The sequence below is a fragment of the Anopheles funestus genome, chromosome 2RL (assembly GCF_943734845.2).
Source record: "Anopheles funestus chromosome 2RL, idAnoFuneDA-416_04, whole genome shotgun sequence".
Classification (NCBI taxonomy): Eukaryota; Metazoa; Arthropoda; class Insecta; order Diptera; family Culicidae; genus Anopheles; species Anopheles funestus.
Genome location: NC_064598.1, coordinates 74,146,703 through 74,174,649, shown reverse-complemented (window position 1 = coordinate 74,174,649; position 27,947 = coordinate 74,146,703). Strand labels below are relative to the sequence as shown.

The following is a 27,947-nucleotide window of genomic DNA, read 5'->3' as shown; positions in this document are numbered from 1 at the left end:
TTTTGGGGTTACTTGGATTGTGAGAACAAAACGACTCCTCGATTACCAAGCAACGCGTTGCCAATGGTTGCTAGTTGTTCCCTTGTTGTAGATACAAACAACACAGTAGACTTTTTAACCGTCCATTGCTTTTTTCGTCATTCAACCTGCAGCTAGTGGTGAAAACGGAAGCAATTCGCAAGAAAAATGGCGACCGAACACGAAGGAGATTTGAGTGAAATTTCGAGTCTTACTGACTCTAGCGATGAAGGTAAGCATAATTACTGTAGTTGTTTTATGCATCCGATAAAATGACACTTTTTGTGTGCAACGTAAAGGTAAAAAGGTAGTGGAAGAGGTCGTCGAAGCAGTGGAAGAAGTCGATAAACCGGCATACTCCGATGAGGATCTGGAAACGTTGGTCGGTTTCATCCGTGGAATGATTATCCTGTTCGACTACGAGGATGATGATTTCAACGAGGAAGTGGCCGAAACCATCAAACTATGGCTGACGGATGTTAATAATCCGCTGCTATTCATCTTCTACGATGGTAATAGGCTGTCGGCTTCGTTAGCATTCCCACTGTGTCCCATCAACGATCTGATGTACTTTATGCGCGAGCCGGAACAACTGTTTAATGTGCTGGAGAGTTTCCATGATGACATCCTGTTCGGGACGCTCCATGGTGACATTGAAGGTTCGTTGCTGGTACAACTAGAGCAAGTATACGGACCAATGATACTGTCGAATGTGGACTGGTCGGAAAATGTAAAGGCGAACATGATCAATGGATTCAACGCGTTCATGACGTACTTAACGGAGTTACACTACAAGCTGTCCGGTTTTACCTTACTGTACGTGCCCCGGGAGGGAAGCGATATGGAGATACAGGAAGTGGTGTTGAATCGTTCAATGATAAAGCGTCTCGAGGCGGTAGTGATTGACTGGACGGGGCAAATTCGAGCAACGCTTAGTGATACGCAGCATTTCGTCCCGGACGATCTTGTATGTCCTTCGGACGAGTATAGCTTCTGGCTTTATAGACGTAAGTATAATGGGGAAGGGTTTAAAAGGAAATCGTACATATATAATGATATTGCATTTTGCCCACCTTGTTACATTAGATGAAGTACTTTCGGCTATAAGACTCCAGTACAAGGGACCCAATGTGCAGCATATAGTCCGTATACTTGAACTGGCTCAATCGCTTTACATAAAACATCTCAAAGACGTACTGGAAGATCTAGACAAGGAAATAGAAATAGCGGAATCAAATATTCCCTTTCTGAAGTTGCTGGTTGATCCATGCTTTGCGATTGGAACATTGGAAACGGCGGATGACTTCTGCTCGCAGCTGATCTATGTCATGCACATCATACGCTTCATTGGGCAGGATTCGAATTATCTCAATAAGGATGAAAGCATTACGAAGCTGTTTCTGTATCTTAGCAACGAAATCGTAGCATGCTGCATGCGTGGCATCGATATTGATCGTATTCTAGCAGGAGCACCCCGGTACGGCATTGAGGTGTGTCGAATGAAAATTAATTGCTGTGAATCGTATAAGATCATCTACGAGGAGGTACTTAAAGTAGTCTTTTGTAATTTTCAAATAACTAATTGATAATAACTTATCCATAGATGTTGGAGCACTTTAAGGGAGAGTTCACCTGGAATTTAGACTACGCGGCCATTTTTAATCGCATCAATGCGTTCCTGCAGCGATTGAACGACATTCTGGAAATCTGTGACGCAATGCTTATCTTTGGAAAGTATGCGGAAAGTACGGCCTACACCTCGTACCGCTTCTTTTGCAACAATGCGGAAGAGTTTGAACGACGCTGCGAACAGGTGGAGAAGATCTTCCACAATGCCCTGGAAACGATCGAATCCGTCGGCAGTACGATACTGGACATTAACAACAAAGACTGGTATCGGTATATTGGAGAGTTTCGAGAAATGCTGAAAAGTCTAGATGACATCATAGAAAACCTACTCTCGAACGTGTTTCTTATGTCGGAAAATTTGGAGGAAAAACTGAACGTGCTCGTGACGCTGCTTAACTTTTACAAGCGAGAAAACATTCGCGAAAGTTTCATGCGCAAAATTGGTGAGGTGTGGGGCATGCTGAATGACGAGATAATGCAACTTTCGAAGGATATATCGGCTGGCATAACGGAGTATCCCGCACTGTTGCCTCCCCATGCGGGTCGTTATGCTGTGCTGAAGATGCGCTTTGATCATTTGACACATTTGCGCACGTTAGTCGTAAATTGTCGCTTCTTCCCAGAGTATCCCCAGCAGGAGGAAGTATTGGCATTGTACGAAGCGTGCGAGAAACAAGTAAAGGCGGCTCTAAAAGGCTTCAGCGAGTCGTGGAACAAATCGATCACTACCGATATGGCGTCCTGGTATCAGCGGAATCTCATCTGTCGTAGCAACCTGCGGCCGGGATTGTTTGAGGTGAACATCGAGCGTCGGCTGTTAGTTCTCTTTGACGAAGCGTACTACTTCAAAACGTTGGCCGTTAACGTTCCAATGAGCCTGGATCTGGAGAAGCACGAAAACACGCGACTGACATTTGACAATGTGCTGCGGTTGGTGCTGTATTTTAATGGAGTCATTTCTTCCATATCGGATAAAGAGCGATTGTTCTTCAAGCCAATGATACAGCAAACGGAGCGCAAACTGGAACCGCTGCGGAGCAAACTCACCTGGGAGGAAGATCTCAGTGAGTTTATAGAAGGATATGTGGTGAATGTGCGCGAGCTACTCGACCTGATCGAGTTGTATAAGCGCGAAAATCACAAAATATCAACACTGGTGGAACGCATTTATGCAATGATTTTTGTACGCCTCGAACAACAGCATCCGGTCAATATGACGCAGCTCATGAACAGTGTCGCGGAGCAGAAGAAGACAGTGTTTACCGAACTGCTCGAGGTGCTGACGGAGGTGAGCCAGAACATTTTCACCGTGTACGACAGTCTTGGTTCGAACATACGCAAGATGGGCACGATCTGGGAACAATATTTGCACAAAATTGATAAGCTCCTTAAGGCGGCCATATTCACCTGCACCTTAAACACGCTGCGCGGTGTACAAACGTCGCTCGAGAATGCTCACTCGTGTCCTATTCTGTTGATAGAGATTCTGCTGAAGAAGGACGGCGCCGTGTTTGAACCATCGGTGGAATCGGTAGAGCAGACACTGAGACGCCTAACGGAGGAAGTCTGTTTGACGATTCGACCAGTACCGAGTATGGCCCGCCGTTATCAGCTGGATAATGGAGAACGCAGCTTCTACCTGCAGCTACTAGAGCATCCCGATTACATCCAAATCACAAGATCGATAGACGAAACAATTAATGATACGGTGCGGCTGCTGCGCACCTATCAATCGAAGTGGAACGTGTTTAGGCCGTTCTGGTGCGTTGATAAGGCTGCATTTATCGAGCGTTTCAAACTCACGGCTATGACCTCGGAAGCGTTCCAGAAGAATATCGAAAAGTTTGAAGAGCTTCAGAATCAACTGTCCACGCAGGGTGATTTTGTTGTGTGCCGTTCAGTGGAAATAGATGCACTGAAGCTGAAGTACGCTCTCACGAGTCACATTGTCGAGTGGCAGACGAACTATATCGAGTATTTGAAATGTATCGCTTATGGGAAAATTATTGGTAAGTAGGGGGAGCCGATGCAGAATGGAAACCAGTATGACACATTCAAGAGGATTATTTGTATACTTCTTTACAGACTTTGACAATATTTTGAAGAAAAACGTAGAAGAGTTACGTCACGAGCCTACGGAAGTGTACGAATTGAAGCAGCTAGAAGAACGCTACCGGATCTGCTTCGAAGAGCTACCAGAGAAGGAGCAAGAAATCGGAATAATTCTAAAATACTTCGTTGTGCTGGAAAAGTATGTCGCCGATTTGTTACCGGAAGCGTACGAATTGCGCCGAAACATTGACCAGATTTGGGCACAGTACCAGTCGGATTTGAAAGCAATTCGAGAGCAAATAGAAAATTACCAGGATCAGTTCAAGCTGTCGATGACCGGAGCGGCCGATGCGCTCAAGGTGGATGCACTGCAAATGCTGAAGATGCTACGCGAAGAAATGCCCACGTCGGAAGACTCGTAAGCGGATATTAGGGAAAGGGGGTAAAACTGGGACAGGAAAGGGGCAATGAAATTGACGAGCACATCTAAGGGTTTTATGAGGCCACTAGCAGCGCATCTAATGGCTTAGCTCGAAGCAGAGCACAAAGGGGATATTTTGGAGTTCAGTCTAGCCCTAGCCTTTGGGGAGGCAGCAAAAAGGCTTCTCTATGCTTTTCATGTTGTGTCTGATGGGTAAGCATTTCCTTCACATTCCCGTTCTTGTCCCGTAGGACTCCGGACGAAGCATTCGAAGCAATTGACCGTTTAATGATGCAATTGGAAGTGCTAGAACGCCGCGAGCGTGAGATCGAGGAACGGATGCGGTTGCTCGGTGTCGATTATGTGCGGTTGCCCGTAAGTTCTGTTATGGTCATTATTTTATTTCTCTTTGCTACACTCTACCCTTCTCCAATACCCTTTTGCGGTGTGCAACATACATGAAACTTTATTTCCCAATGCCATTGTTCTGGGGGTAAAGTGCAAGCAGACGAGCAGATCGATTGCACACCACACTGTGTAAAACGGTCGGGAACTCCTCGCATCGACAGACAGCCGTTCGGCTGATTCAATCAGGAACGCCGTTGGCAAAGATTCATCAGGTTAACATTGCTTACACTTGCGAAATGGCTAACGTTTTGTTCTCTCGTTGCTCGACCATAGTTAGACACTGCGTGCCCGTAACCTTCAATTGATTGGTAGAGAACCGTTTAGTAGCGCTGTATATTTAGCGAGTACAAGTGAAAAGTCATTGTCTATATTTAGATTTTTAATTTTCCTTCGAAACAAAACGTCCTTTGCTCCCTTGTTGTAAGATGTGTAACTGCATGTGTTGATTGAGAAATTGGTCATCGCGATTTCCTTGCCCTTCCGATTTAGAATGTGAATCAAAACTTAAATCAAATCAGGCATGTAAAACTCACTTCGTCCCGTTCGCATTTTCGTTGCCTTCCAGTCGTTGAAATCACTATCGATTGGCGTAAAATTCTCCAGCAAAGATCAAGTTGAGTGAGCTGCGTGCTTAAACTAACCCAGTTCTCTGTAACATCTTAATATTATTTATTATCCCCACATTACTTCGTTTGCAATTATTATAAATGAATATTGATTGAATTTGATATTGATTGAAAATAAAACAATATATAAAAGCTGTATGTGCTCCATATGCAGTTTGACGGGCCTGAAAATGACACTGCATTCTCGCAGCTTTACTGAGGGAGCAGTATATTCTAAGAAAAATGCAATCCAATTCATTCGATCATACTGAGATCTGCTTACGACAAATAGATGTACCGATTTTCTCAGAAGTAATTCTACAACAAAAAAATCATCTTTGCTTGATAGGCTCTGCGAGAAATTCGTTCCAAGCTAGAAAATTTACGTCAAGTGTGGATTCTAGTGCAAGAGTGGCGGATAGAACGGGATCGTATAATGGCCGAAAGCTATCGCACAGCGGATGAAATCGAACTGAATGTGTTGTCAGGCCACTTTCGACAAACGTACGAAACTCTTGCTGAAGGTCCTATTGGTAAGGAAGCGTTTGATGTGTTCTTTCGCGTGGGCGAAGAAATTTCACATTTCTGCATTACCGTTACGATCGTGTGTACGATGCGGGCCTCCTTCATGCAAGAGCGTCACTGGCTTAGGGTGACAGAAATAGCAAAATGGTACGTATTGTAAGCCCTTTATTTATTTATTTGTAAGTACAGTATTGTAAAGAAACTGTCTTTTGTTGTCATTTCGATTGGATAATGTGCAGCGATAAGGCAAGCGAAGTACCAGGATCACAGTGCAGCTTCCACGATATGACCGAGCTGAAACTGTACAATTACGAGGAAGAGCTGTTAGATCTATGCTTTGCCGCACGTAAGGAACACGAGGTGGAGCTCGACCTGGAAGCAGTTGCTTCACGAGTCCGAGCAGTTGAATTCAGCATCCGCCAACCAACAGGCGGGGCTGGATTCCTTGAGCTACGCAGCCCGGGTACCCATTTCACTACGTTGGCGGATAATATTGGGATCATAAATCGACTTCGACGATCGCCACATCGACACCCGTTCCAATCGCTGATCGACTATTGGGAGCACACGCTGGGACTTCTGGAGGAGATGCTGGAGATAATTGTGCGCATGGAGTACGAGTGTCGAACATTGCACGAGCTGCATCGAATCACTAGAGGCATTGCGCGCGGTTCCAAGATGGATGATTTCAACGATGGATTTCGAGAATGTTTCGCCCAATGGTGTGAACTGATGCGCTACATTTCGACAGCAAGACTCGTGGAGGATGTGTGCCCGGTAGGGCAAGAATTCATCGGCGAACTTGAATCCGTCCGCAAGCGGCTCAATCAGCAAGCTAATGCATTGAATGATGTTTTGTGCGCACAGCGAGAAGTTTTCCCGCGTTTTTATTTTCTCTCGGACAGCCAGCTCGTGCGTTTGATCTCAGCTCCGTTAAACTATACACAGCTGGAGCAATCGTTGCCCATCCTGTACGAAAATGTTACTCGGTTCCATCTGCTAGAGCGGGGAAAACAGAACGCCCCAAGCATTGGTGGGGTGTACACCCGGGACATGGAGTATCTACCGTTCGCTGGATCTCCTCCCGATCCAGTGCGGCAACCGGATGGTGTGACGGAATTCATGAACGTACTCGAATGTCACATTCACGATGCGATGCAAGATTTATTGTCGACATGTCATACAGCCTTAAAGCGGAGCTACTTCAGGCGGGTGGAGTCCGGGTGGTTGCGTAGCTGGCCGTTGCAGCTGTGTCTAAAGAGTGCCGAGCTGCAGCACACTCTGCATACCAGGAATGCCTTGGTGCAGTGCAGTCTGCTCGGTAAGAAAAAACCGTTGAAAATGTTGCGTGCGTTGCACACTAAGGTATGTTTTTGATTCATGCTAGCCTTTTTACAATTTTGTTCTGAGATCCAATATGTGACGCATTCTAGTACATCAGGACGCAAATATCGAGATTTGTACAGTTAAATACTCATGTTTCATTCACATTTCGTCTTCGTCTTTCTCAGTTGCTTCAAGAATTGACGGCTTCGGCTTGCACAGACAAAGAACAGTGGCAAAGCAAGAAGCTGTACAATTTGCTAGTTCTAGAACTGAACGCGCGTGATCTGATCGAGCGTCTATGTCACCGAAAGGAGCTGCATGGATTAGAAACCTTTGAGTGGATTTCCCAGCTACACTCGTACTGGCATACGACAGGTCGCAAGTGCGTTATACAGCTGCTCGATGCACGCTTTTCTTACGGTTACGAATGCAAACGCTCTACAGAACCTATGTTGCTTACACCTGTGAGTGAGCGGGCTCGAATGGCAACGATATGTGCGCTAAAATCAAATCAAATTCCTCTGATCCTAAGCACATCTGGCGGATGCGGTGGTCGACAGGTATTGTTGGAAAGTTTAGCACACTCACTGGGCGTTTTCCTCCTAACGATTGAGTGTGATGAAAGTTCTCCCATGGAAAGTCTTATGCGCATTGTAAAGGGTATTAAAATGGTTGGAGGATGGCTAGTGTTTAGATGTTTCGAGCGTTTGTCAAACACTATCGTGGCTCAAATTAGTGACAATTTACGAGAAACGATCAATGCACAGCGAATACCAGTGACTGTTACACGGAAGTTTATTTCAAGAGAACGATTTCAACTGTTTGCACTTACCAGTTCCAGCAGTCTGCGTTCCAACAAGAAGATGGCGCAGGAATTAGATAGAACACTATTCCGCCCCGTATATTTAACCACCGTTGATCGGGTGAAAGTGATCGAATCTTGGCTTTGGTTGGCGGGATGTAATCACAGTGCCCGGAATGCAAAGTTAATAGCGCGGTTTCTTCATCAAATGAAGCTTACGAATCCGAACTTAGTCGAGAGAGGGTTGTTTTCATTGCGGAAATTAAAACAACTGATAGTAAACATACGAATTGTCAAACTTATCCCAGTGGTAAACATCAGCAAAACGGATCACTTCACAGTACGAGAATGGAGCGTAGAGAAACAAGCATTCCTTTCCGCATTTGTGGTAGGTGTTTAATTATTTTAGTTTAGAACTATCCATTAGCAATGCAGTAATGCTTGCTTCGTTTCAGCATACATACAAAGGATGCATTTCTGATGAAGAAATGCAAAATTGCTATCGTAATTTGTGTCTTGTTTATGGTGAGTTTGATGATTATTCTTCAACAGCAGACCAAGAGCTTATAGATATGGTGCGAGATCGAAGTAAAGCTTTGAACTTCAAGGTAATCATGGCAGGTTCATCTGTAATTAAAGAAGCCCTTGCTCACCTTACTATTTTAATAATTTATGTAGCTTTCAGATCGTATGATTGACAAGGTTTTATTGCTGCATCAGTCACTTCTTGGTGTGGGCCGCCCGATAATAGTGTCCGGGATGCCTGGAACGGGCAAAAGCGTCTGTATTGATATCGCCCTTGGCATAACGAAACCCGCCTACGAATCGTACCGGCTTATCCCCAACACTTTGCGGAAGTCCGCCCAACCTCGTGTATTCGACCGGGAATGGCTGGACAACATCATACAGACGAGCTTGCGTCCTCCGTCTGGCAGTGAGTGCATCGGTAGAAAGTGTTTGATATTCGATAGCGTACCGTGCGATGAATGGATCGATTGCGTCGTCCAGCTAGCACGTCCCGGGCAGTATAAGAGCTACGATTTTACGCAGATTACGACCGATGGCCCTGACCGTGACGTGAAAGTGATCGTCGAGTGCGTTGGTCCGCTTCATACGATGACGCCCTCATCGGTGTCACATTTCGCTCTCGTCCACATCAGTAACGATGATCTCGGTTGGATGGATGTGGTGGAGGTATGGTTGGAGCAAAAGCCTCAAATCCTGTTGCGTGAGAAGTTGCAGGAACTGGTGACGAAAAACATGCAATCCCTTCTTTCTTACCGCCGACACGAATGCCACACAATTGCAGCTGTATGCGATGTGTCGCTGGTACGAACATTCTGCCAACTGTGTGACAGTCTGCTCGCGCCATTTGATATGAGCAAAATTTTGCGACCGGAGAGTGGCGAGACGACGCTTCAGTTATGGTCGGAAGCACTGGTGAAGGTGTTCTTTTTCTGTGCGGTTTGGTCCATCGGTGGGTCGATGGATGATGAAGGTAGTCGGAGTAAATATGATCTGCTGCTCCGGGAGCAGCATCCCGAGGCGGGTTTCCCATTAAAAGGAAACGTTTACCAGGTCTATGTCGACCTTCCGGAGGGCACGTGGCGGTCGTGGGATTCAAAACTGTTGCCCCAGATATCCACAGAAACGACGGAAAGATCAGTGAACGGTGATAGTCAGAGCATTTATCGTAGGTATGTCAAATATGTACCCCCCCCCCCCCCCCCCCCCCCCCCCCTTATTCGATGTGACAATCGGACGTTCAGATTGCTTTTAACCGAATGCGGAAGTTACGCCCTTAATGTGAATGGTTTTCGTTCTTCTTTTCCTTCATTTCGTTCAGTGCGTATATACGAAGTCCACATACGATCGCATATGAATTTCTCGTAAAGGCACTGATGAGAAATGGAGCACCCGTTCTATTGGGCAGTGAAACGGCTGTTGGGAAGACCGCTCTTGTGCAAGCCATTTTATCAGAGCTCGAGCAGGCTGGATGGAACTCGATGCACATTGCTTTAACGCAAAGAACAACGACACTTCAAATTCGCAAACGTTTACGTTGCCATGCTTTAAAAATCATGAAAACTCGTCTATATCCGGAGGATCGCAAACGAATGGTTTGCTTTTTTGACGATCTTCATACCATTCCCTCGAATCCATACGCGGTGGATGATTTTATTCGAGGCTTTAGCGTTTCAGCCGGATGGTATGAATCGGCCACTCCGATGTGCATAGAGCAATGTCAAACGATACTCGCCATGCGTCTCCACCATTGTCACGCGCCAACCCCTGCCAACATGCACAGTTTGCTAAACAAATGTCATCTCCTAGTCATGACACCTCCGGCCGAGGAACAGCTTGGACAAATCTTCACCGATATGATACTGTCAACCCTCGTGGAGCCAGCAAAACATGGACCCGTGCTCAGACTGTTGGCGCCAGCAACGGTAGACTTTGTTGGGCGCCTCACGCGAAGACTTCCGCCCACACCGACACGGCTGCGGTACCAATTCTCACTGCAGACAATCGCGGCTATAGTCCGTTCGGTGTGCCATTGTTTGGGCACTGATGGCTGGGATGCTTATCTGTCAGAAAAGACACAGCTACTGCGGCTATGGATACACGAATGTTACCGGGAATCGTGGGATCGACTGGAACGACCAGATCACAGAAGATTCTACGAGCTGCTCAACGAAACCGTATCTGGCTATTTCGAGGTTACACTGCACGGGTTGTGTCCGAACAATCAGAGTCCAATTTTTACCGACATGATGCACGGAAAACTGAGCAAGAATCCCTACGAGGACGTGCGGGATATTAATCAATTGATGTAATTTGAGCTTTAATCGAGCCTGGGCCTAACAGCAGAAATTTAATTTTAACCATTTTTACCCATTCCTAACATTCTAGAACCAGCGTCGAGGAACGATGGAGTGAAGTTTTTGATGATTCCACGAAAAACCTCATCATCCACCGAGAAGCCATAGAACACACCACGAAAGTGCTTCGGAGCATTCGGCTTGGTCACGGTGGCATGATACTCATGGGTCATCCCGGTGGCGGAAGGGCCGTGGCTTGTCAACTCGCAGCCCGCCTTTCCCCGCACAAACCGATCACACTCCATCGTTTAAAAGTAAAGGCTCGAGATGAACCGGAAGCGATTGAGAGTGAATTTTCGAGACTGTTTCAAGTGTGTCTGGATCAGCAGGGTATGGTGCTGGTGATGGTGAATCTCGACGACACCGTAGAGGCGGAACCAAATGAACGACTAATGGAACTGCTCGGTGGAATAATAGCAGGTGAAGAGTTAGGCGTGCTTTTTTGCGAAAATATCCCCAGCGGGCAAAGAAACAAACCGGCAGAAGGGACAGACGTTCAGGGTACAATAGACTGGCAGAAAGTACGAAGCAATTTACACTTTGTCCTATGCTTACCCTTGGAAGTGGCCGCTTTCAGGTTCGTGTTTCTGGAATGTCTGTTCTTGACCTTGGTGCGGTGGAGCACATTAGCAGTCTGATGAAAACAACGTTTCACTTTCATTGCCACGGTAACGCAAAAGCATTTTTTTTACTTTCTGTTTTCGTCGTTGCATTTTAGAATTATTCTTCATCGCTATCCCTCGCTGGCGCGTGTTCTCACCGTGGACTGTATGCACGATTGGCCGGAGGTATCGCTGCTGGAGATTTCCAAGAAGTACCTGCTCAAGAACGTTCCACTCAACGTTCCCATCCAGGGAGCGGAAGCTGGCAGTACAGCCACGAAGGTAAGACCCTTTTTCATCTTTTCCAAACGCAGCATCCTTGTGTTCTTGTATCGCGTCGTGCCTGTTCCTTGTTTTGCTTTGCTGGTAGTGGGCCGTGTGAAAATGTGCTTCTGAACGTGCAGCTGATCAAACGAAACGTTACGACATGCCCTTAGAGAAGAAAGGGAGCGAAGAATAAAATCTTCTCTCCGGGTATGCAAATGCATTCATTTCTTGGAGAAGATTCTTTTGCAAAGACAGCGCGAAAATGGCGAAACATTGTGCCACCGACGGAGACGACTAATTAAGCAAACAAACTCATGTTGACAGCACGGAGCTTGGTAGCATGGGGGAGCTGCTCAGCATGTTGCGAAAAGGAAAAAGGCCAAAATGTGTAGTTGGTTGTAGTTAGTGATCGCTACCAGATGGTTCGGATGTCATCACGAACCGGTCTTAGCTTTCAGCGCCTTGAATTGAGTTATTATCCTTCACTCCGTATGGGTACTGCCGTTTGGCTAACAATGTAATTTTTTTAAAGCAAATTACTCATCTCACTACATGATCTTCTGTCATCTCGTCCACAGTCTCGAAGAAGAGAAAGCTTGGTCCAGAGCACCGAGGAGCGGCTCCAGATTGCGACGCATGATTTATTGTTCCGCATACATTATGCCGTCCAAACAGAGGCGACTTTGCCAACCGCCGCTAAGCGAAATATAATTGCACCCTGCAGTTGGTATTTTGAGCTGCTCGATACATTCGAAAGGTCAGTCAGTTGGGACAACGGCGGGGTTTTGGGGAGTGCATGATAAATTTGAATTTCTCATCGTGCCGATTCTTTGGGTGCAACTTGGCTGCTGCGTTCTTTCAGGGTGCTGCGTGAAAAAAGGCTCGAATTACAGGCCCTTCACCGTAAGTTCCGTGTCGGCATCGAACGTATTGAGGATGCCACGCTAAAGGTGGCGAATCTTTCCGAAGAGCTAGAGGAACGGCAACGTGAGATAGCGCTTTTTCAAGAGCAATTGGACGAGTTTCTGGATGAGATCGATCACCAAACGAAAGAAGCGGACGAACAAAAGGAAGAGGTCTCGGTTAAGCGTGTAAAGATCGGCGCGGAAGAGGTCGTTTGCAAACAGTTGGCGGAGGTTGCCGGAGCAGATTTGCAACGAGCTATGCCGGCACTGAATGCAGCGGTTTCTGCCCTTGATTCACTCAACAAAAAGGACATGAACGAGATTAAATCGTACAGTCGGCCTCCAACGAAAGTTGAGTTGGTAATGGAGGCGGTGATGATACTGCTCGGTAAGGAGCCTACTTGGGTGGAATCGAAGCGGCAGCTGGGCGAGCAAAAATTTCTGGACACGCTTAAAGGCTTCGATCGCAACAATATATCCGAGAAGACGCTCAAGACAATTGGAGCTTACGTTCGCAATCCGGAACTAGAACCCGATAAGGTAGGGACTGTCTCCAAGGCGGCCAAGTCGCTGATGCTTTGGGTACGTGCAATAGAGAATTATGGCAAAGTCTACAAGTAAGTATCTGGATATATAATAAAAGTTACGAATGTCATCTTTGATTTCTTTTAATTCGTACATAGATTTGTGGGACCTAAAATTCGCAAAATGGAAGAAGCCAATGCGTCTCTTTTGGAAAAACAGAACGAACTTGCTGCTGCTGAACGGAAACTGATAGAACTGGCGGAAAAGCTAGCCCGATTGCGCGCTGAATACGATGCGAAGATTGCCGAAAAGCTATTACTGGAAGAAACAGCTCGCCAAATGGCGATAAAACTAAAACGCGCTCGAAACTTGGTGGACAATTTAGCTGGCGAACGTATCCGTTGGCTCGCGACTAAGAACGAACTTGAGACTAGCTATGCCAGACTGATCGGGGACACATTGTTAGCTGCCGGTTTTCTAACCTATCTAGGACCGGTGAATATTGAAACACGTACTTACTTTCTCGGTCAGTGGTTAATCGATCTGGAAACGCTGGAAATTCCCTTCACCCGACAATTCTCACTCACTGCCTATTTTTACGAGCCTGGGGTGTTAATCCGATGGCACGAGAATGGTCTTCCACCGGATGATTTTTCCGCTGAAAATGCTACCATTCTGATGAAAAGTACGCGCGTGGCGTTGATCGTTGATCCACAAGAAGAAGCTCAGAAGTGGTTGATTGCGGAACTGGAAGGGCATGTTATGTTGGTTGATTTTGATGATGAAATTTGCGAGTCTACGTTAGTGGAAACGTTTGAGCAACACGAACCACTTATGGTAGAAAATATTAACCGTCGGAATGTGAATCAGTTGGATGAGCTTTTCAAACTGCGCGCCATAGTGGCGGCGTCGTGTGAAAAGTGTCGCGAGAAAAATCAATGCAGTGAAATGGCCCATCCTTTATATCTTGTTGGTCAGGAATCGCTACGTATGTCGGGTGCTTTGTTGAAGTGTGTTAATCAGTTGAGCTTTGTGCTTGGTGCGGAGGGATTGGAAATGAAAATGTTAAGTAAGTTTAATTTGGTGTTCAGATTCAGGGCACGTAAAAATATGCATAAAGTGCATAGCAAACGGCTTATTACCGTCCATTAACGATCTTCTTTTCCAGGACTGTTAGTACAAAGTGAAAATCCTTCACTCGAGGAACGCAAGCAACTACTAGAACAGACAATACTGCAGAACAAGAAAACGCTTGTAGATCTAGAGGAACAGATTTTGCGTATATTAAACGAAAGTAAAATACCACTGCTAGAAGACGAAGTGTTGTATCGTGTATTGGAAAGTTCACGAGTAACGTTCGAAACCGTCTCAAATGGATTGCAGCAAGCAGAACAGACCCGACTCGAGATCGAAAATTCGCGGGAAGTTTATCGAACCTGTGCTGCTCGTTCAGCATTACTATTTCTTGTCCTTGCTGATCTGCAACTATTCAATCCTCTCTATCGCTACTCTTTGGAATGGTATCAGGCCCTGTTCCTACTTTCGCTCGAGCGAAGTGGACGCGTGCAGCAGGTTACGGAGAGAAAGCGTCGAATTGACGATTATCACACCTTCAATGTGTTTCGGTAATGATTGCCATTTAAACAAAAAACAAACTTGTGTTCATATCCATACCCAATTTTTGCAGAATTGTATCGCGCGGACTGTTTGAAAATGATAGAAAGCTTTTCGCTTTCTACTTGTGCATTCGGCTGTTGTTTGCAGATGAAGCGATGAGTTTACGAGAGTTTCGTTTTCTAATATTCGGAGCGGGTAAAATCGATCGCCAGGAACAGATGGAAAATCCTTGTCGTAGTTGGCTAACCGACATGTACTGGGATCAGTTGACCGATTTGGACCGACTCCCGGGGTTTCACGGCATAATGGAATCCTTCGCTGAGCTGCCGGATGAGTGGAAACAGTGGTATCTTTCTTCTGTGCCGGAAGTATCGCCACTGCCCGGAAATTGGGAGATAAATTTAAAAAAGTTCCAAAAATATCTCATCGTGCGGAGCTTACGCTTGGACCGAATTGAGAACTGCATGAGTGATTTCACACGAGACACGTTGGGAGTGAAATACGTTAATGTTCCCGTGGGTTCACTGGAAGATGCATACCAGGAGTCTACCGCCCATACCCTTATACTGCTCCTTCTTCGTGGGAATTCTAATCCCCTTGCGAAGATAGAGCGAATGGCCCAGAAAGCTCACGGTTCTCCAACGGAAGCTGGCAAAAAATGTTTCGAAACGCTAGCAATAACTGAGGACCGAATGGAAGCGTTTATTGGACTGCTCCAACGAAGCATTATGGATGAATCATGGCTGTACATTAGCGACTGTCATCTTTCTGAAACGTTCCTGAAGCAATTGCCCCACGTGGTTGCGTTCTTGAAGCGCAACAATCTCAACTCCAAGTTTCGCCTGTGGCTCAGTTCAAAGCCACACGAGGCACTGCCCTTGTCGGTTTTGCAAAACTGCATCAAGTTGGCATACGAAGAGCCAAAGGTATTGTTCTTGCGAACGTCACCAACCGTACAGAAACTGTCAATCAACGTGTTTTTGGCTTTGCTCTTCATCTTCCCCACAGGGCATAAGGCATCATATGGAAAATCTGTACGACGAGATCGGTGAGGCACGGTTCAAGAAATCGACTGCAGCGATGAAACAAAGTTCCACGAACGCCGGCACCACCGAGACACACTACAAGCGTTTGTTGTTCACGATGGCTTTTCTGCACGGTTTACTGCTCGAACGGAACAATTTCCAACAACTCGGATGGATCGAATCATACCAGTTTGTCAACAATGATTTTTGTGTAGGTGTTTTTGTAGAATAGCTTTATCCCATTTGGTTCGCATTCTCGTGTATGTAATTACTTATTCTCTTCTTCCTTTGTTCGTTGCATCCAGCTGGCGGAAAGTCTTCTTTCGTACGGTTTGGAGAAGTTGCCCGTAAAGAAAGTTCCCGCCCCGCGGCTCCACCGTGGCAAAAGTGGTCGCACGAACGCGAAAGCCTCGAGTGCGGACGTTAGCCTCGAGGACGATTTTCATGGTTTAGATCAGGGCGAGGATGAGCAACAGCATGATGCGACGCCCTGGCAGTTTATAAAGGGTGCCGCCCTGGAGCTTTGCTATGGTGGTAAGTGAAAGTTTTCGTCGAGGGTTGGGTTACGGTTTAGACTATGAAATATTTAAGCAAATTTGTTTAATGATCAACAAGGAGGAGAATGTCTGCAATTACACATAAGTGTACTAGCAGGCGAGGTCAATATGAAAAAGGTCGTACCGTTTATATCTTGTTCGGGAGATGCTGGATGAATCTTTTGTTACGGTGTGGTACATGATCAAACCTAAAGTTACGTTGCGTTCCGTGTACCTAAATCATAATGGCAGTGGTACATTTTTACAAAAAAAAAAAACGAACCAAAAAACTATCGTTTGATTAAAAAATGATTCTCGGTTCATGTTGAATGTGTCAGTTTAAACACATCGACAAATTTAAAACAGACATGTTATAAGTCGTATTAAATATATTCCTTATAATCTATGCATAATATACTCTCAATGAGCTTCAAACTAAACTTCAATGTCAACATCAAGTGCCAGATAGCGAACGATCCTAAGGGCAAACAGTTTTATAGCTGTACGACTCGTGCGCCTAAACAACTGTCAACTTGCTGGTGACCCTGTAATCTCAACAGGTGGATAGCTCTCAATCGTGCGGCTGTCGTATGTATTATACTTTTTTATGAAACACCGAAAATGCTTATGAATGATCATGAAACATCAAAGATTCACCGACCGCCGACCACTTTATCGAGATTGCTGTCAATCAATCTATGGAGGTCGAAATTTGCCTTTCGGTCCTTTAGTTCCACATATTGGATGTGCTCCAAAGAATGCCTCATCCCAAACTATTGCCAATGGTTATCATTCCTATGCAATATACTGCGGAAGGTTTGGTTTATGATGATTTTGTTTTCAGCGAAGCCGGTTTCTTGATGTTGCTACGGTCGTGTATCGTAAATCGCCGTCCCATTCAAAACAATTGACCATAAGTTAATGATCGAAATATAGTTTGTCATAGCGGCATAGGCGCGCTCACTCCATAGCTTGCCCAATGATTGTCAATGTCATGGTTGAGACTTGGTAGACTTTTGCAAAAATACACTACCAGTGAGAGATTTCATGACAGACAAAGAGACATATTCATTTGAAAGTGAAACGAAATTTGTTCAATTGATTTCAATTAGCTCAAATCGGATCGTACTGGGACCGTCGCATCTATGAGACGTATCTGGAGGAACTCTTCCATCCGCGACTGTTGACACCGACGGTTGTCGCGTCACCTTCGCCTGGTCGTGGTTGGTTCCGGTTGCCGCGAGATGGAACATACCAGACATACGTGAAGTTCATCGGCACCCAGCTGCCAGACCGTGACGGCATCGATGTCTTTGGACAGCACGAGAATGCAAACATTAAATATTTGAAATCACGCTCCGACTACATGCTGCAGATGCTAACCAGAGTGGCAAAGGATCCAGCACAGCAAGGGCCTTCCGAGCAACAGCGGCAACATGGGCAGGATCATGAGCGCGTAAGTACATTTTCAACTTCATAAACCAACGTTTACAGAACAAAACCTGGAGACTTCCAGGGGAGATTTTATATTTCTTATTTGCTTAACGTCAGGGTTTGGCATGCTTTAATTTCATTGTATTGTGTTTTATTCAACAAATATTTTAAATTATATTTTAAAATTTGTTGTTTTATGGCATAGAATACAACAACCGGTTTTACAAAAACTTTGAGTCCTGTTAAATATTTCGATATTATAATTGTTCAATGAATACAGCTAGTAGAGAGCTAGAAATAGTCAACTGAGGCCGACAACAGCGACATTAGTGTTAAGTGGAATAGATTACATTAAAAAAATTATAAACTACAGTTAAGCTTCTAGACTTAAAAAGCTTTGCCAACCCCTGAATCATAAGTGCAGTACAACGCACAAAAGAAAGATTGTATCGAAAAAAGCATACTGTTGCATAAAGAACGACCTGCACACATTTCCAGTGCACATTCGTAAAGTTTTTGTTATAGTTTTTCTTCCTAAAACAAACGTTTATTATTTTCCCCCTATTTTATCCTCTACGTTGCAGACGAAGCAAACAATCTCGGACCTCTTATCGACACTTCCTGTTTACCTGGACTACGAGAATGCGCTCCGTATTGTGGGTGCCGGCGCAAACAGAACGCCCGTTTCTGATGCAATGCTGGCGGAGGTTTGCACCTACAATGCCATCCTTACACGTGTGCAATCCGACTGTCGCTGTCTGTCCCGGATGCTGACGGGTGCAACGAACGAACTGTTGGATGAAGATACCGGCAGATGGAGCGTACTGTTAGCCGCACTCCAGATAAACAAGGTTCCCGAGACTTGGGCTTCCAGTGGTGAAGTAGATGAAAGCTCCTGTGTGGCTGCAGTGCGTGTATCACTTTCGGATTGGATACTGCAGCTAAGGGAACGCATCGGATACTTCCGACGGTGGACCGAAACGGGTCAGCTTCCGGTGGAGATTCTGTTGGGACGGTTCACTGATCCGAAACGTTTCTTCAACGGTGTATTGCAGGTAAGCGAATTTAAGAGTTATTAGCTGGTGTTCAGTCGGATTTGATGTTGCGTTTTTGCTTCGTTACTTAGCATCACGCAAAAGTGTACGGAATTCCTTTCGAAGAACTGCGTTGGGATTGTACGATCTATAGCACGAACAAACCGTTAGAGCGTATACCGATACAGGATGGCTTCATTGCTTGGGGATTGAAGTTGGAAAATGGTAGCTGGGACTGGGAGAAGCAAACACTTACCATGCCGGACATTTTGGAGATGACTTGTCCGATGCCACCGGTAGCCTTCCGCCCTATTCGAAGATCCATTGAAGTTGAAGAAATTTCCGAATCCTTGCCATTATACCAATGTCCAGTGTTTTACAGTTCGGATCGGAGTGAAAAAGCTTTTATTTTAGTCCTTCAATTGGCTGTCGGTGATCAACAGAACGAACAGGGTTGGAGCATGTTAAATACGGCTCTGCTATTGAACGATTAGGATGCAAAGAAACTTTCAATAACGGACACGGGGAGTTGTGTTCAAGTGCGATCCAATTGTTCATTTATTTTTAAAAATTACTTCATTAAAGAAATCGGACCCTTCGGTAGTTAAAACCTAGGAGCACGCGTACAAGTATTCGGATGGAACAAGCTTCTGCGGTAGGGCTTCATGGTTTGGGCGTGTGCGTATGATTAATGAACTTGTTTGCTGCTGTCGCGGTTCATGTTGCCGCTGCAATCTCCTGAACTTCCTGCGCAATGCATTTATACCGGTTACGGTAATGGACAGAGAATTCAATTCGTACTTACGATACGTAGTGGTAAAGTATAAGAGTAGTAATACTATCAATCTTAAGTGACTAGCATCTATCCTTAATGTGTAATTGAAGCAGCAAAACGTAAGGCCCTAACATTTCTTATATTCTTACTTACTTTCGCATTGTTGTCTATTCTAAATAGCCGTTCTAAGCTTAACGCGCGTGTTCCTAGTGACGCACCATCATCGCAGTTCGAGCATACAATATATTTACTGTGGCTATTGGTTGTTGGATAGCTAATTGATTCCTCGAATGGTGAATAGAAGAGGCGGAGGGCATTGGAATAAGCTCGATGGTTGTTGATACAAGTAGCGACAGCTGTGGTGGCCCAATTAACAGCTCAACAAACGACAATAGATCTCTGAATTGTGGTGAACTAACAGATTAACGTTAACGAGCACTGGATTAAATAGAAAATGGAAGATGAACATAATTCTCTCTAATTCTCTTGTTTGCTAGGGTACTAATCAGCTTCTTGCCTTATATACACATACTCATCTAAAACACGGCTAACACTAAACTCCGCTACCTAGAATGCGATATAATATACGTTCGTATAGGGAGCTCCTAAATCGCCCAATAATCCTTTGCAAAGCTGCCGCAAAACACAGGTTGTGTAATCTTTTTCTCGTGCGAAATAGCGTAGGGGAGCGTACGCGCCTCGTTACGCGCGGCAAGTGTTTCGAAGATTGTCGGTTGTATTTCCTTAAAGAACAATCACAAATTGTGTGTACGCGTATGTCTGCGGGTTTGGGGGCTGTGATTGAGTAACTAAGGCTAGCTAATGATATTTGCTAAACATGGCAGGGGGACACAGGGTCACAATAATACACCTGCGGGAATAGATTTTCACCTTTTTTCCAGCTTTACTTGGAACTGGAACACACTCAAATGGAAACATGCTCAAGCTTTTCCCTACCACGTGCTCAGACACGTTGTCAAGATTGTAGTATGAAAAAAAAAACAAACCAGAATCTTCTCGCCACGCTATGGCTTGATTCGGTGATACTACACACGTGCGAACGTGCACAAAATTTAGCTCCAATGTTTGGTAACGTTGTACGAACTGATTGACTCAAGCTTTTTACGGCCGTGTCACGCGTGTTGTTTATCCTTGCTGACACGTTTTCTGCTAGAGTTCCATGGTTTACCAAGGTTCTCTTCACCGGTACTGCGGGAACTGTTCGTTGATTCGTTCAATCTTCTTCGGACATCTTCCTTCGTATCGGTTGTACATGCCATACTCACAGCGCGGAATATTACACTTTTTACTCCGGATGCATCTGAATTGAAAAGGGAAAGATAGAAAATGAAAATAAAAATCAATTCTGAACAAGGGATTTAATTTATCCCAGAAGTGTCAAACGATTCTCAAACGATTCAAGTGATCTTCTTGATACGTGAGCTTAGGTCGGAAGGAGATCATCAAAGCTCACGTATGTTTGACACCCCTGAGCAACATAGTTACATCCTCGCTCAGACTTACTTTCGTGTTTCCATGGAAAAGTTCTCATAGCCCTCTTTAAACCGAACACAGTCCCGATCGCTCGACAGACAATCGCAGTAGCACTGCGATTCGTTATCGATGACCGGCTTAAAATGGTGTGGACATGTACAACTGTTGCTGATGCTGCCACCACTAGAGCCTCCGCTTCCTTCCGCACTGTGCTCCAATGAGTTCTGTACCTGCGGTCGGCTGTTTCGCTGACCATGCACAGAATCCAACTGTGCACAATAGCATTCGGTGTGGTTCGTGAAGGTAAGAGTAGTTACCGTGCTCTGCTGTCGGGGTCCTACGTTACTCACCTGGAAAAAAGCGAAACAATGAACGATATGGCGTGTAATCGATTAGCATCATTAGTACAACAAATTCCTTGCATTGATGGGAACCACCGCCGCACCGGGAGCTTGAAAAGCTGAATGATATCCTGGTTATACACTACTTACGTAGGTGTCGTTACTCACATAGAAGAACAGCTTGACTTCACTCGTTGACTTGGGTGCGCAAGTTTGAGTGGGCGCACAGCATCCCGTATCGGCCTCGCATCGGTGCAGAATGGTACAGTGGGGGGTAAAAATCTTCGTCCTATCGTTTGACGCTGGGATAATTTTTGGTCTGGGCACTTTGCATTTGCCTTCCATTTCAATTCGATGGATATGTTTCTTCGCTTCACTTCCTGCATTGCTGATGTTGGCGTACGCATTGTACGATCGTTCAACAGCGTCTTTGGAGCCAAAATTTGCTTGCTTATAGTCAGTGAGTGATCCGTATCGTTCGGGATAGCTCTGAAATTATGGAAAAACAAGCAAGTTGTGATTAAATCATACCACAAAAAGTAACCCTTTTAATCCTCTACTATCGTGTTCGTTTTGTAGGTATTACATAGCCTTAAAGTAAAGCCCACAATTTCGACAACTTTATTCGGCAACACTTTTTCGTACGACCCTAATCACACAAATGGATGTTAAATTAAGTTAATCTAGTAACCATTTTCACCTCACACCTTCACACATCGAGGTGGGCGTATCTGGCCGACCAGATGTTCCGAATGGAGCTGCACCACGACGTTTGACATCGCCCAGTGCACAATTAATCACTGATTATGGTTTGATGTTTTGTCCAAATTCATCCAAGCAGTTGGATGCACATTTTACGGCAGACTGGCAAGGTCTCAGCATCATTCGAAGTTTGATGTGATTCATAAATATTTATAACTCGTCTCATGCTGCATTCGGTGCGCTCGTTTCGTAGCAGCCATGCCAATAAATCCTTTCACCCAGCCAATGTCCATTCATAGTTTCTGACAACATTATGCTGTTCATCTTCGCCCATTCGTATCGTCTTTCAAAATTTGATCGTTTTAGACACAAATCTTCCTCAAAATGCTGCTCTACGACAAATGCTTCAACTGGGAACGAAAACGAACCTCAATGATGGGTTGAAATTGATATTAGCCTTAAAATTCCCACGTTTAAAGCATAGAAAATGTCATTCTTCACGATGGTTTCGATTCATGTTTTTTTTTCACTTATCGCAAAGTGTGTTCATCTCATGTAACAGCTTCCGTGCCTTGTCCACGGCACGGCTGTACTTTACTAAAGGCGTCGTTTAATCGTCAAACACACACACACAGAAGTTGTGCGTTCGTTAATTAGCATGTCTTTTATCACGCTTGTCGACCGGTGAAAGTGTGCCTTTTGCCTGTGCAACTTAATCCGGCAGCTTATCAAGCGGTAAAGCTGGTCACGGTACCCACTACGAACGGGTGTGCTAAAGAACTGGTAAGATTAACCGTGTCTAGGGGATTAAATTAGCGAGCAAGTCAAGAAGTTGTCCCACAATGCTGCACAATGTTGGTAGGTAGATTAAATAAATCGGTCGTAAATACACGACACCGCACCGAATTGCCCACAGTAGCAGTATACAGTATGTTGGAGCTTTGGGGCGTATTTACAAGTGTAGATAGTTTATTTTCGTTAGTTTCGATAGTTTAGTTTTTAAATGTTTATCTTGTAAAATTTGTTATATTTGAAACAAAATCAGAAATACTATACATTTCTTGCGTGATGAAAGATCCAAAAGAATTAAAAGAAACTAAAATACAAGTGGTGGAGCGACCCGGTGGTGTATGTGACACACGGCATCGGTCCACACGACAGGACTTAGTATCAAATCCCATTCTAACCGTCCCTCCGTAGCAAGGACTGACTATCCTACTATGTGGCAAAATAAGTCCTTGATACGGGTTGGCTGTTCTTAAGAAGCAAAAAATACAAATATATGAGTCGTATATCAAGAAATAAAAATAAAAAAATGATTTTTTGTGACACTACAACATCAATACCCGATCTTGCCGTGTGTCTTACAGGCTTCGTTACTACATACAGCAGGCAATTTGTATGCAGACTTTATTATTATTGCTTATATTTTTGAGTACTTATAGCCCCAGCATTTTGGTTATTTTTGATAAAAATATATTTAAGGTGTCAAGATGTTGCATAGTTAAATCAAAATAACAACATGTTATAAAGATACTTCCTCATGCTCCACGATACTCTAACCCACGTTTCTCAAAATTGCTTCCAACGCCACCAAATATACCGATTCTCTTTTTGTTACTTATGCTATAAAAATAGAGATCGTATAGATCCTAGTACTTTCACTAGCAGCAATAAACTTTCGCTTTATTACAGTCTGCTTAAGCTCCACGACCATTCTGACACCAATTGGGATACAGAGCAGAGCGGATCAGAAAGGATGCTGTTGCTGTTGCTGCTGCCTCTGCTTGCGTATAGGCTGAGAAGTATTTTCCGCAAAGAAAGCACCGCGATTCTTCTTTCGATGACAAACAATTGATTTAAATGCTGCTCAAGTATGTTAAACCCATAACAGCCAATGTAACTGACGGACGGTGAACGTTGTGGACATGAACATTGGCGTGTGGCCAATAAAAAATAGCAAAGTGCGTAAAATATAACACCACTAGTAATGGATTGGATGGACAGGGTACACTGTCTCGATTACAAACGTTACAAGTTTATGCGATTGGTTAATGCCGGAAAGTGTAACCATTTCCTTAAAGCATTTTACGATGCAACCACCCATCGCACTCGCAAACGGCAACAGTGAACATGGACATTAATGCATTCGCAGAAGCGAGCAATTGTGTGCCACCCCTGGCGATGATGGTGCATTACAAAAAGCGAGTCATATTTTCATCCACTCCCGGGTGCTTTGTCTCCATCATTTGTCGTTATCGTTTGTTTTACTCATACTTGTCACGCAACCAACCAACCCCGGGCACACAAATAGATAGCATTTGCCGTACGCGCGGCCACTCCGGGATTCCGACGGGATAGGGTCATGATAATATGTTCGGTTGGCACAAAAAGTGCACTCCATTGCCCTGCAATGCTCTGTAAGTTCATCTCTGACACTGGCGGTTGAATGGGGGGCCAGTATGGTAGATCAAAAAAAAAAAAAGATGCACCAGAACCATCACCAAGTCCATCGACGACCGTCGACGAGTCGACCCTTGGAGCGATGCGTCGTAAAACATATTACGGGCTTTATGGGTTGCTTTGCAGCATTAATATTCCATGCGCGCGCTCTCTCTCTCTCTCGGACCGTCCTGCCACCCGTACATTGGAACAAGAGTGTCTTCTGCCGAAACGGAGGCTAATACCGTTGCATGACTCAGCGTACCAAAAGCTGCAGGTGGGGCAAAGGAGCATAAGGTCTCTCATAAAGGGGTGAATTTTCGGATGGTGCGATCACCGGTTAACCTTGCGCCGTGGGTTTTGAACGGTGGGAGGTTAGAGCCCCCATCCCTTCAAGATGTTCGTTTAGCGTCGAACGAATCAGTTCTACGTGCAGTGAATATTGCAACCGTTGTGCAGTGGAACGACCCGATCTGCAAACCACGAACTTCACGACTTCAGGAGCGCTTTCTTCTTTAGCTTTATTTCTTACCCATTGAATGTGTCGATGAACGCCACGGTTCTACTATTACATTCACCACCAATCCAATCCGATACGAATATCCCATCAGCGTTGCTAAACAAACAAACAAACAAACAACAGGCACTGCACAACACCGCCAACACCTTGATCTTGTCTCCGATGCATTCTATTTGTCAGAGATCGTCGAACCAGACTTTAGCCAGACGGCGGACACTGGTTCGCTTCCGTTGCATCTGTTTTGTGGTTTTTTGTTTTTTGCTTCTTTTTCTCTTACCAAGCTTCTGCCCTACTTCAGCATGAATCAAGGGTTCATCTTACTTCGGTTGTGGTGATTCCCCGGACATACCCATTTGTCATTACTTTCACACATAGAACTGCACTCTTTGCGGACTTTGTACACCACAAGCCATGTGGTGTGGGAAATTAATTCACAACCAGCGAGACCATCAATCGCGATGTTTGATCTGTACTACAACTATTGATGAGAACTAATTAAATAAACTACGATTAAAAATGTTTATAGAAATAACATTTTTGTAAACTTAATAGTGCAAAAAATTTTTAAACCCTCATTTTAATAATATTCATTGGCAATTTGCTTAGCATTCCGGCTAAGCTGATCACTTACTCAAAGTCACAACAAGGTTATTATGATCAGTAAATTGCATTGCTCTGACCATCGAATGTTACAGGCATTGCATACTTTAAAGCAAATTTGTCAACGACGCTTACTAAAGTGGCTATTCGAATGACTAATCGTCTTCAAACACGCAATCCACACACATGGCAAAGTGAAGGCTTCTTAAGCCCTTTTTCAATAACTGCAGCTGAATGTTTTCATGGACGGGAAAAGGAAGTGGAATAGCTTAAAGTTAAAGTGAAAGGTATATTTATTCTTCTTTTTGTATGTTGCTTTAGCATCTATAACTTGAAGCTTTACCGTAAAAGACAACCTCCGTCCAATATTGGAGTTCTTATCGAGATTTGAATACACACCGGGAGAGCTTGTGAGGTCAAGCAGTCAAGCCGACTATTTTAACGAATCCCTCCAAATCTATTATAAGATCATATTTTATTTTAGTTTCATATTTCAACTATCTACTTTTTTACATTTTTATGATAAATGAATGGAGCCTGTATGTGAGCATAAAATAAGATAAACTTATTTGAATAGTTTCTTTTATCTTCTCTCTCAATTGCATTTTGTAGGGATGATTCTCCCATTCAGTAATATTTTTTTTTTAACATTTAAAAGTTTATCGATATAAAATAAACACCTCGTTTTGGTCGTTCTGCGTTCCCATTCCAGTGACACCCGTTGGAGATTAAACTAAACTCACGATAGGAAAAAAAACTGAAATTCTTTCAAATTAACAGAAACTATTTAACATTACTTTCATACGCCCCAAAAAACCAAACCACGAAACCATTTCGGATGGAATTACCTGTTTCTTTTTTGTTCCAGAAATTGTCACCCAGACGCAAGTAAGGTTCAGTTAGTTTTTCTTTGCGCTTTAATATTACTTCTTGTGGTGTTTGTTCACAGAATGTCGTTGGAAAAGTTTTCCCAGCGAAATTAACATTTCCTAACAGCTCGTTTTTTGTGTTACTACCATATTCGCGAGCTGCGTGGAAGGAAAAGCCATTTCATAGAAATGGAAAAGAAGAGAAAAGCGAAAGTGCGAAAAACTTTTCCACCCTGTCAACAACCTCCTTTGTGTGTGTGTGTGTTTTTGGAGGGTGCTGTTGGTGGATGTTAACCAGGGGTGAGATAATAGTCACCTTTATTGGAAATATTCCAATATTGTTTTCCACGGTGGTTATGGGGCGCACCTGCCATAAAAGAAAAATTCAGCAGGAAAATGTGGGTGAATCTCTCCTCTCCTGGTGTCAAATGAAGGCCATCTGCCGGAGAAGTTTCTTTCCCTTGCGATGCGTTCCCAATCCCAGCCCGCTCAAAAGTGTTTGGATGGAACTCAGGTTTGGATGATGTTCTACATTGGAACGAAAAATTGGAAAATGAAACGAGACAAAAAACTTTTACACACACCATAAACGGTTCATTTTCGGGCACATTTTGTTCACCCTTATGTGGCCCTAGGTTTTCCAGGAGGAAGGAAGCGAACAGGAAGGAAGCCAGGGAGTCAACGCCGGGCATGTCTCCGAGCAATCTTATGTTGAGTGTGTTGTGATAGGTTGGATGCTTGGTGTTAGCTGGCCGGTAAGTAAACTTCTCAATCAGCTAAAGTCCCCGTGAAAATATAGCCAAGATTATTTACTTTTAGTAATACGAGAATGGGGAAAAGCATTGACGTTTCGAGGGGGTCCATCAGCCATGGTTAGCTGTGCCATGTTGCTCTTGCTGCCATCGTGTGCGGACGGAGCATGATGATGGTGATGATGATGATCTATCTCAACGTGGAATGGATTGAGGAATGAAAAGCAAACAACTCCCCGAGCGTAGGACACATCTTATGCTACTAGACCCTTTGCCGTACATGTACGTATGCTCGCTAGCGGCATCCGCTGATGACGAAGATGATGATGGACAGGTGATTTAGTGATTACTTTTTATCGATTTCATCTCCGAGACTGCGAGACAGTTAAGCTGAAGATGATGAGATTGAAATGTTTATCGAATTGGCCAACTCCCAGACCAGACAGTGGGATAAGAAGGCGAAGGCGAACGAAATGGGAATGGGAATGAAAGGAGAGACTTTTCCGATTTTGAAACACTCCCTCTCGGGTCGTGTTACGTTTGACCTACGGCTGCGAGGGCCAATTCGTACGATGTAAGCCTTATTAATACCCTTGACGGTGAAACACGGCATGAAACACGGAAGATTGGATTTCCTTGGTGGAAGATTATACCATTCCCAGGGCGTGAGGTGCAAGGTTAGCGACATATTTGAAAAGCCCACACACGATCAATCGATCGATTGGGTTTTTGTGTGGTGTAGCTAAAGGTATAATTAAACGACCGTTTTAGCAAACGATTTTTTTTTTTGCATAAAACCAATCAGTTCTGGCATCACTCCGGGGACATCACCCCGGGAT

At 44.4% G+C, this 27,947-nt stretch overlaps 2 protein-coding genes across 7 annotated transcripts in view; one reads left to right on the top strand and one right to left on the bottom strand.

The window, feature by feature from the left end:
• The first annotated feature begins 17 nt into the window (after positions 1-17).
• Positions 18-19,245, top strand: LOC125774961 (dynein axonemal heavy chain 2-like). The gene is given in 23 exon segments (XM_049445336.1): positions 18-250; positions 318-1,025; positions 1,105-1,562; positions 1,622-3,656; positions 3,733-4,117; positions 4,330-4,495; positions 5,483-5,805; positions 5,898-7,023; positions 7,092-8,174; positions 8,242-8,394; positions 8,465-9,483; positions 9,633-10,619; positions 10,700-11,552; positions 12,116-12,294; positions 12,400-13,059; positions 13,126-14,036; positions 14,136-14,592; positions 14,655-15,510; positions 15,593-15,820; positions 15,915-16,143; positions 17,258-17,601; positions 18,164-18,634; positions 18,706-19,245. Coding segments are annotated over 23 exon segments (14,097 nt in total). The 5' UTR covers positions 18-186; the 3' UTR covers positions 19,108-19,245.
• LOC125766589 (uncharacterized) overlaps positions 19,143-27,947 on the bottom strand; it is a 51,262-nt gene continuing 42,457 nt past the window's right edge. For 5 of the 6 annotated variants that reach the window (XM_049432745.1, XM_049432746.1, XM_049432747.1 and 2 more), the window contains exons 4-6: positions 21,374-21,712; positions 20,913-21,232; positions 19,143-20,709 (exon numbers count right to left, since the gene is read on the bottom strand). In XM_049432745.1, the coding sequence (XP_049288702.1) occupies positions 20,589-20,709; positions 20,913-21,232; positions 21,374-21,712 (780 nt within the window). In that variant the 3' untranslated portion in view covers positions 19,143-20,588. The remainder of the gene's footprint in view (positions 20,710-20,912; positions 21,233-21,373; positions 21,713-27,947) is intronic. The other variant, XM_049432750.1, reaches the window with a different exon arrangement.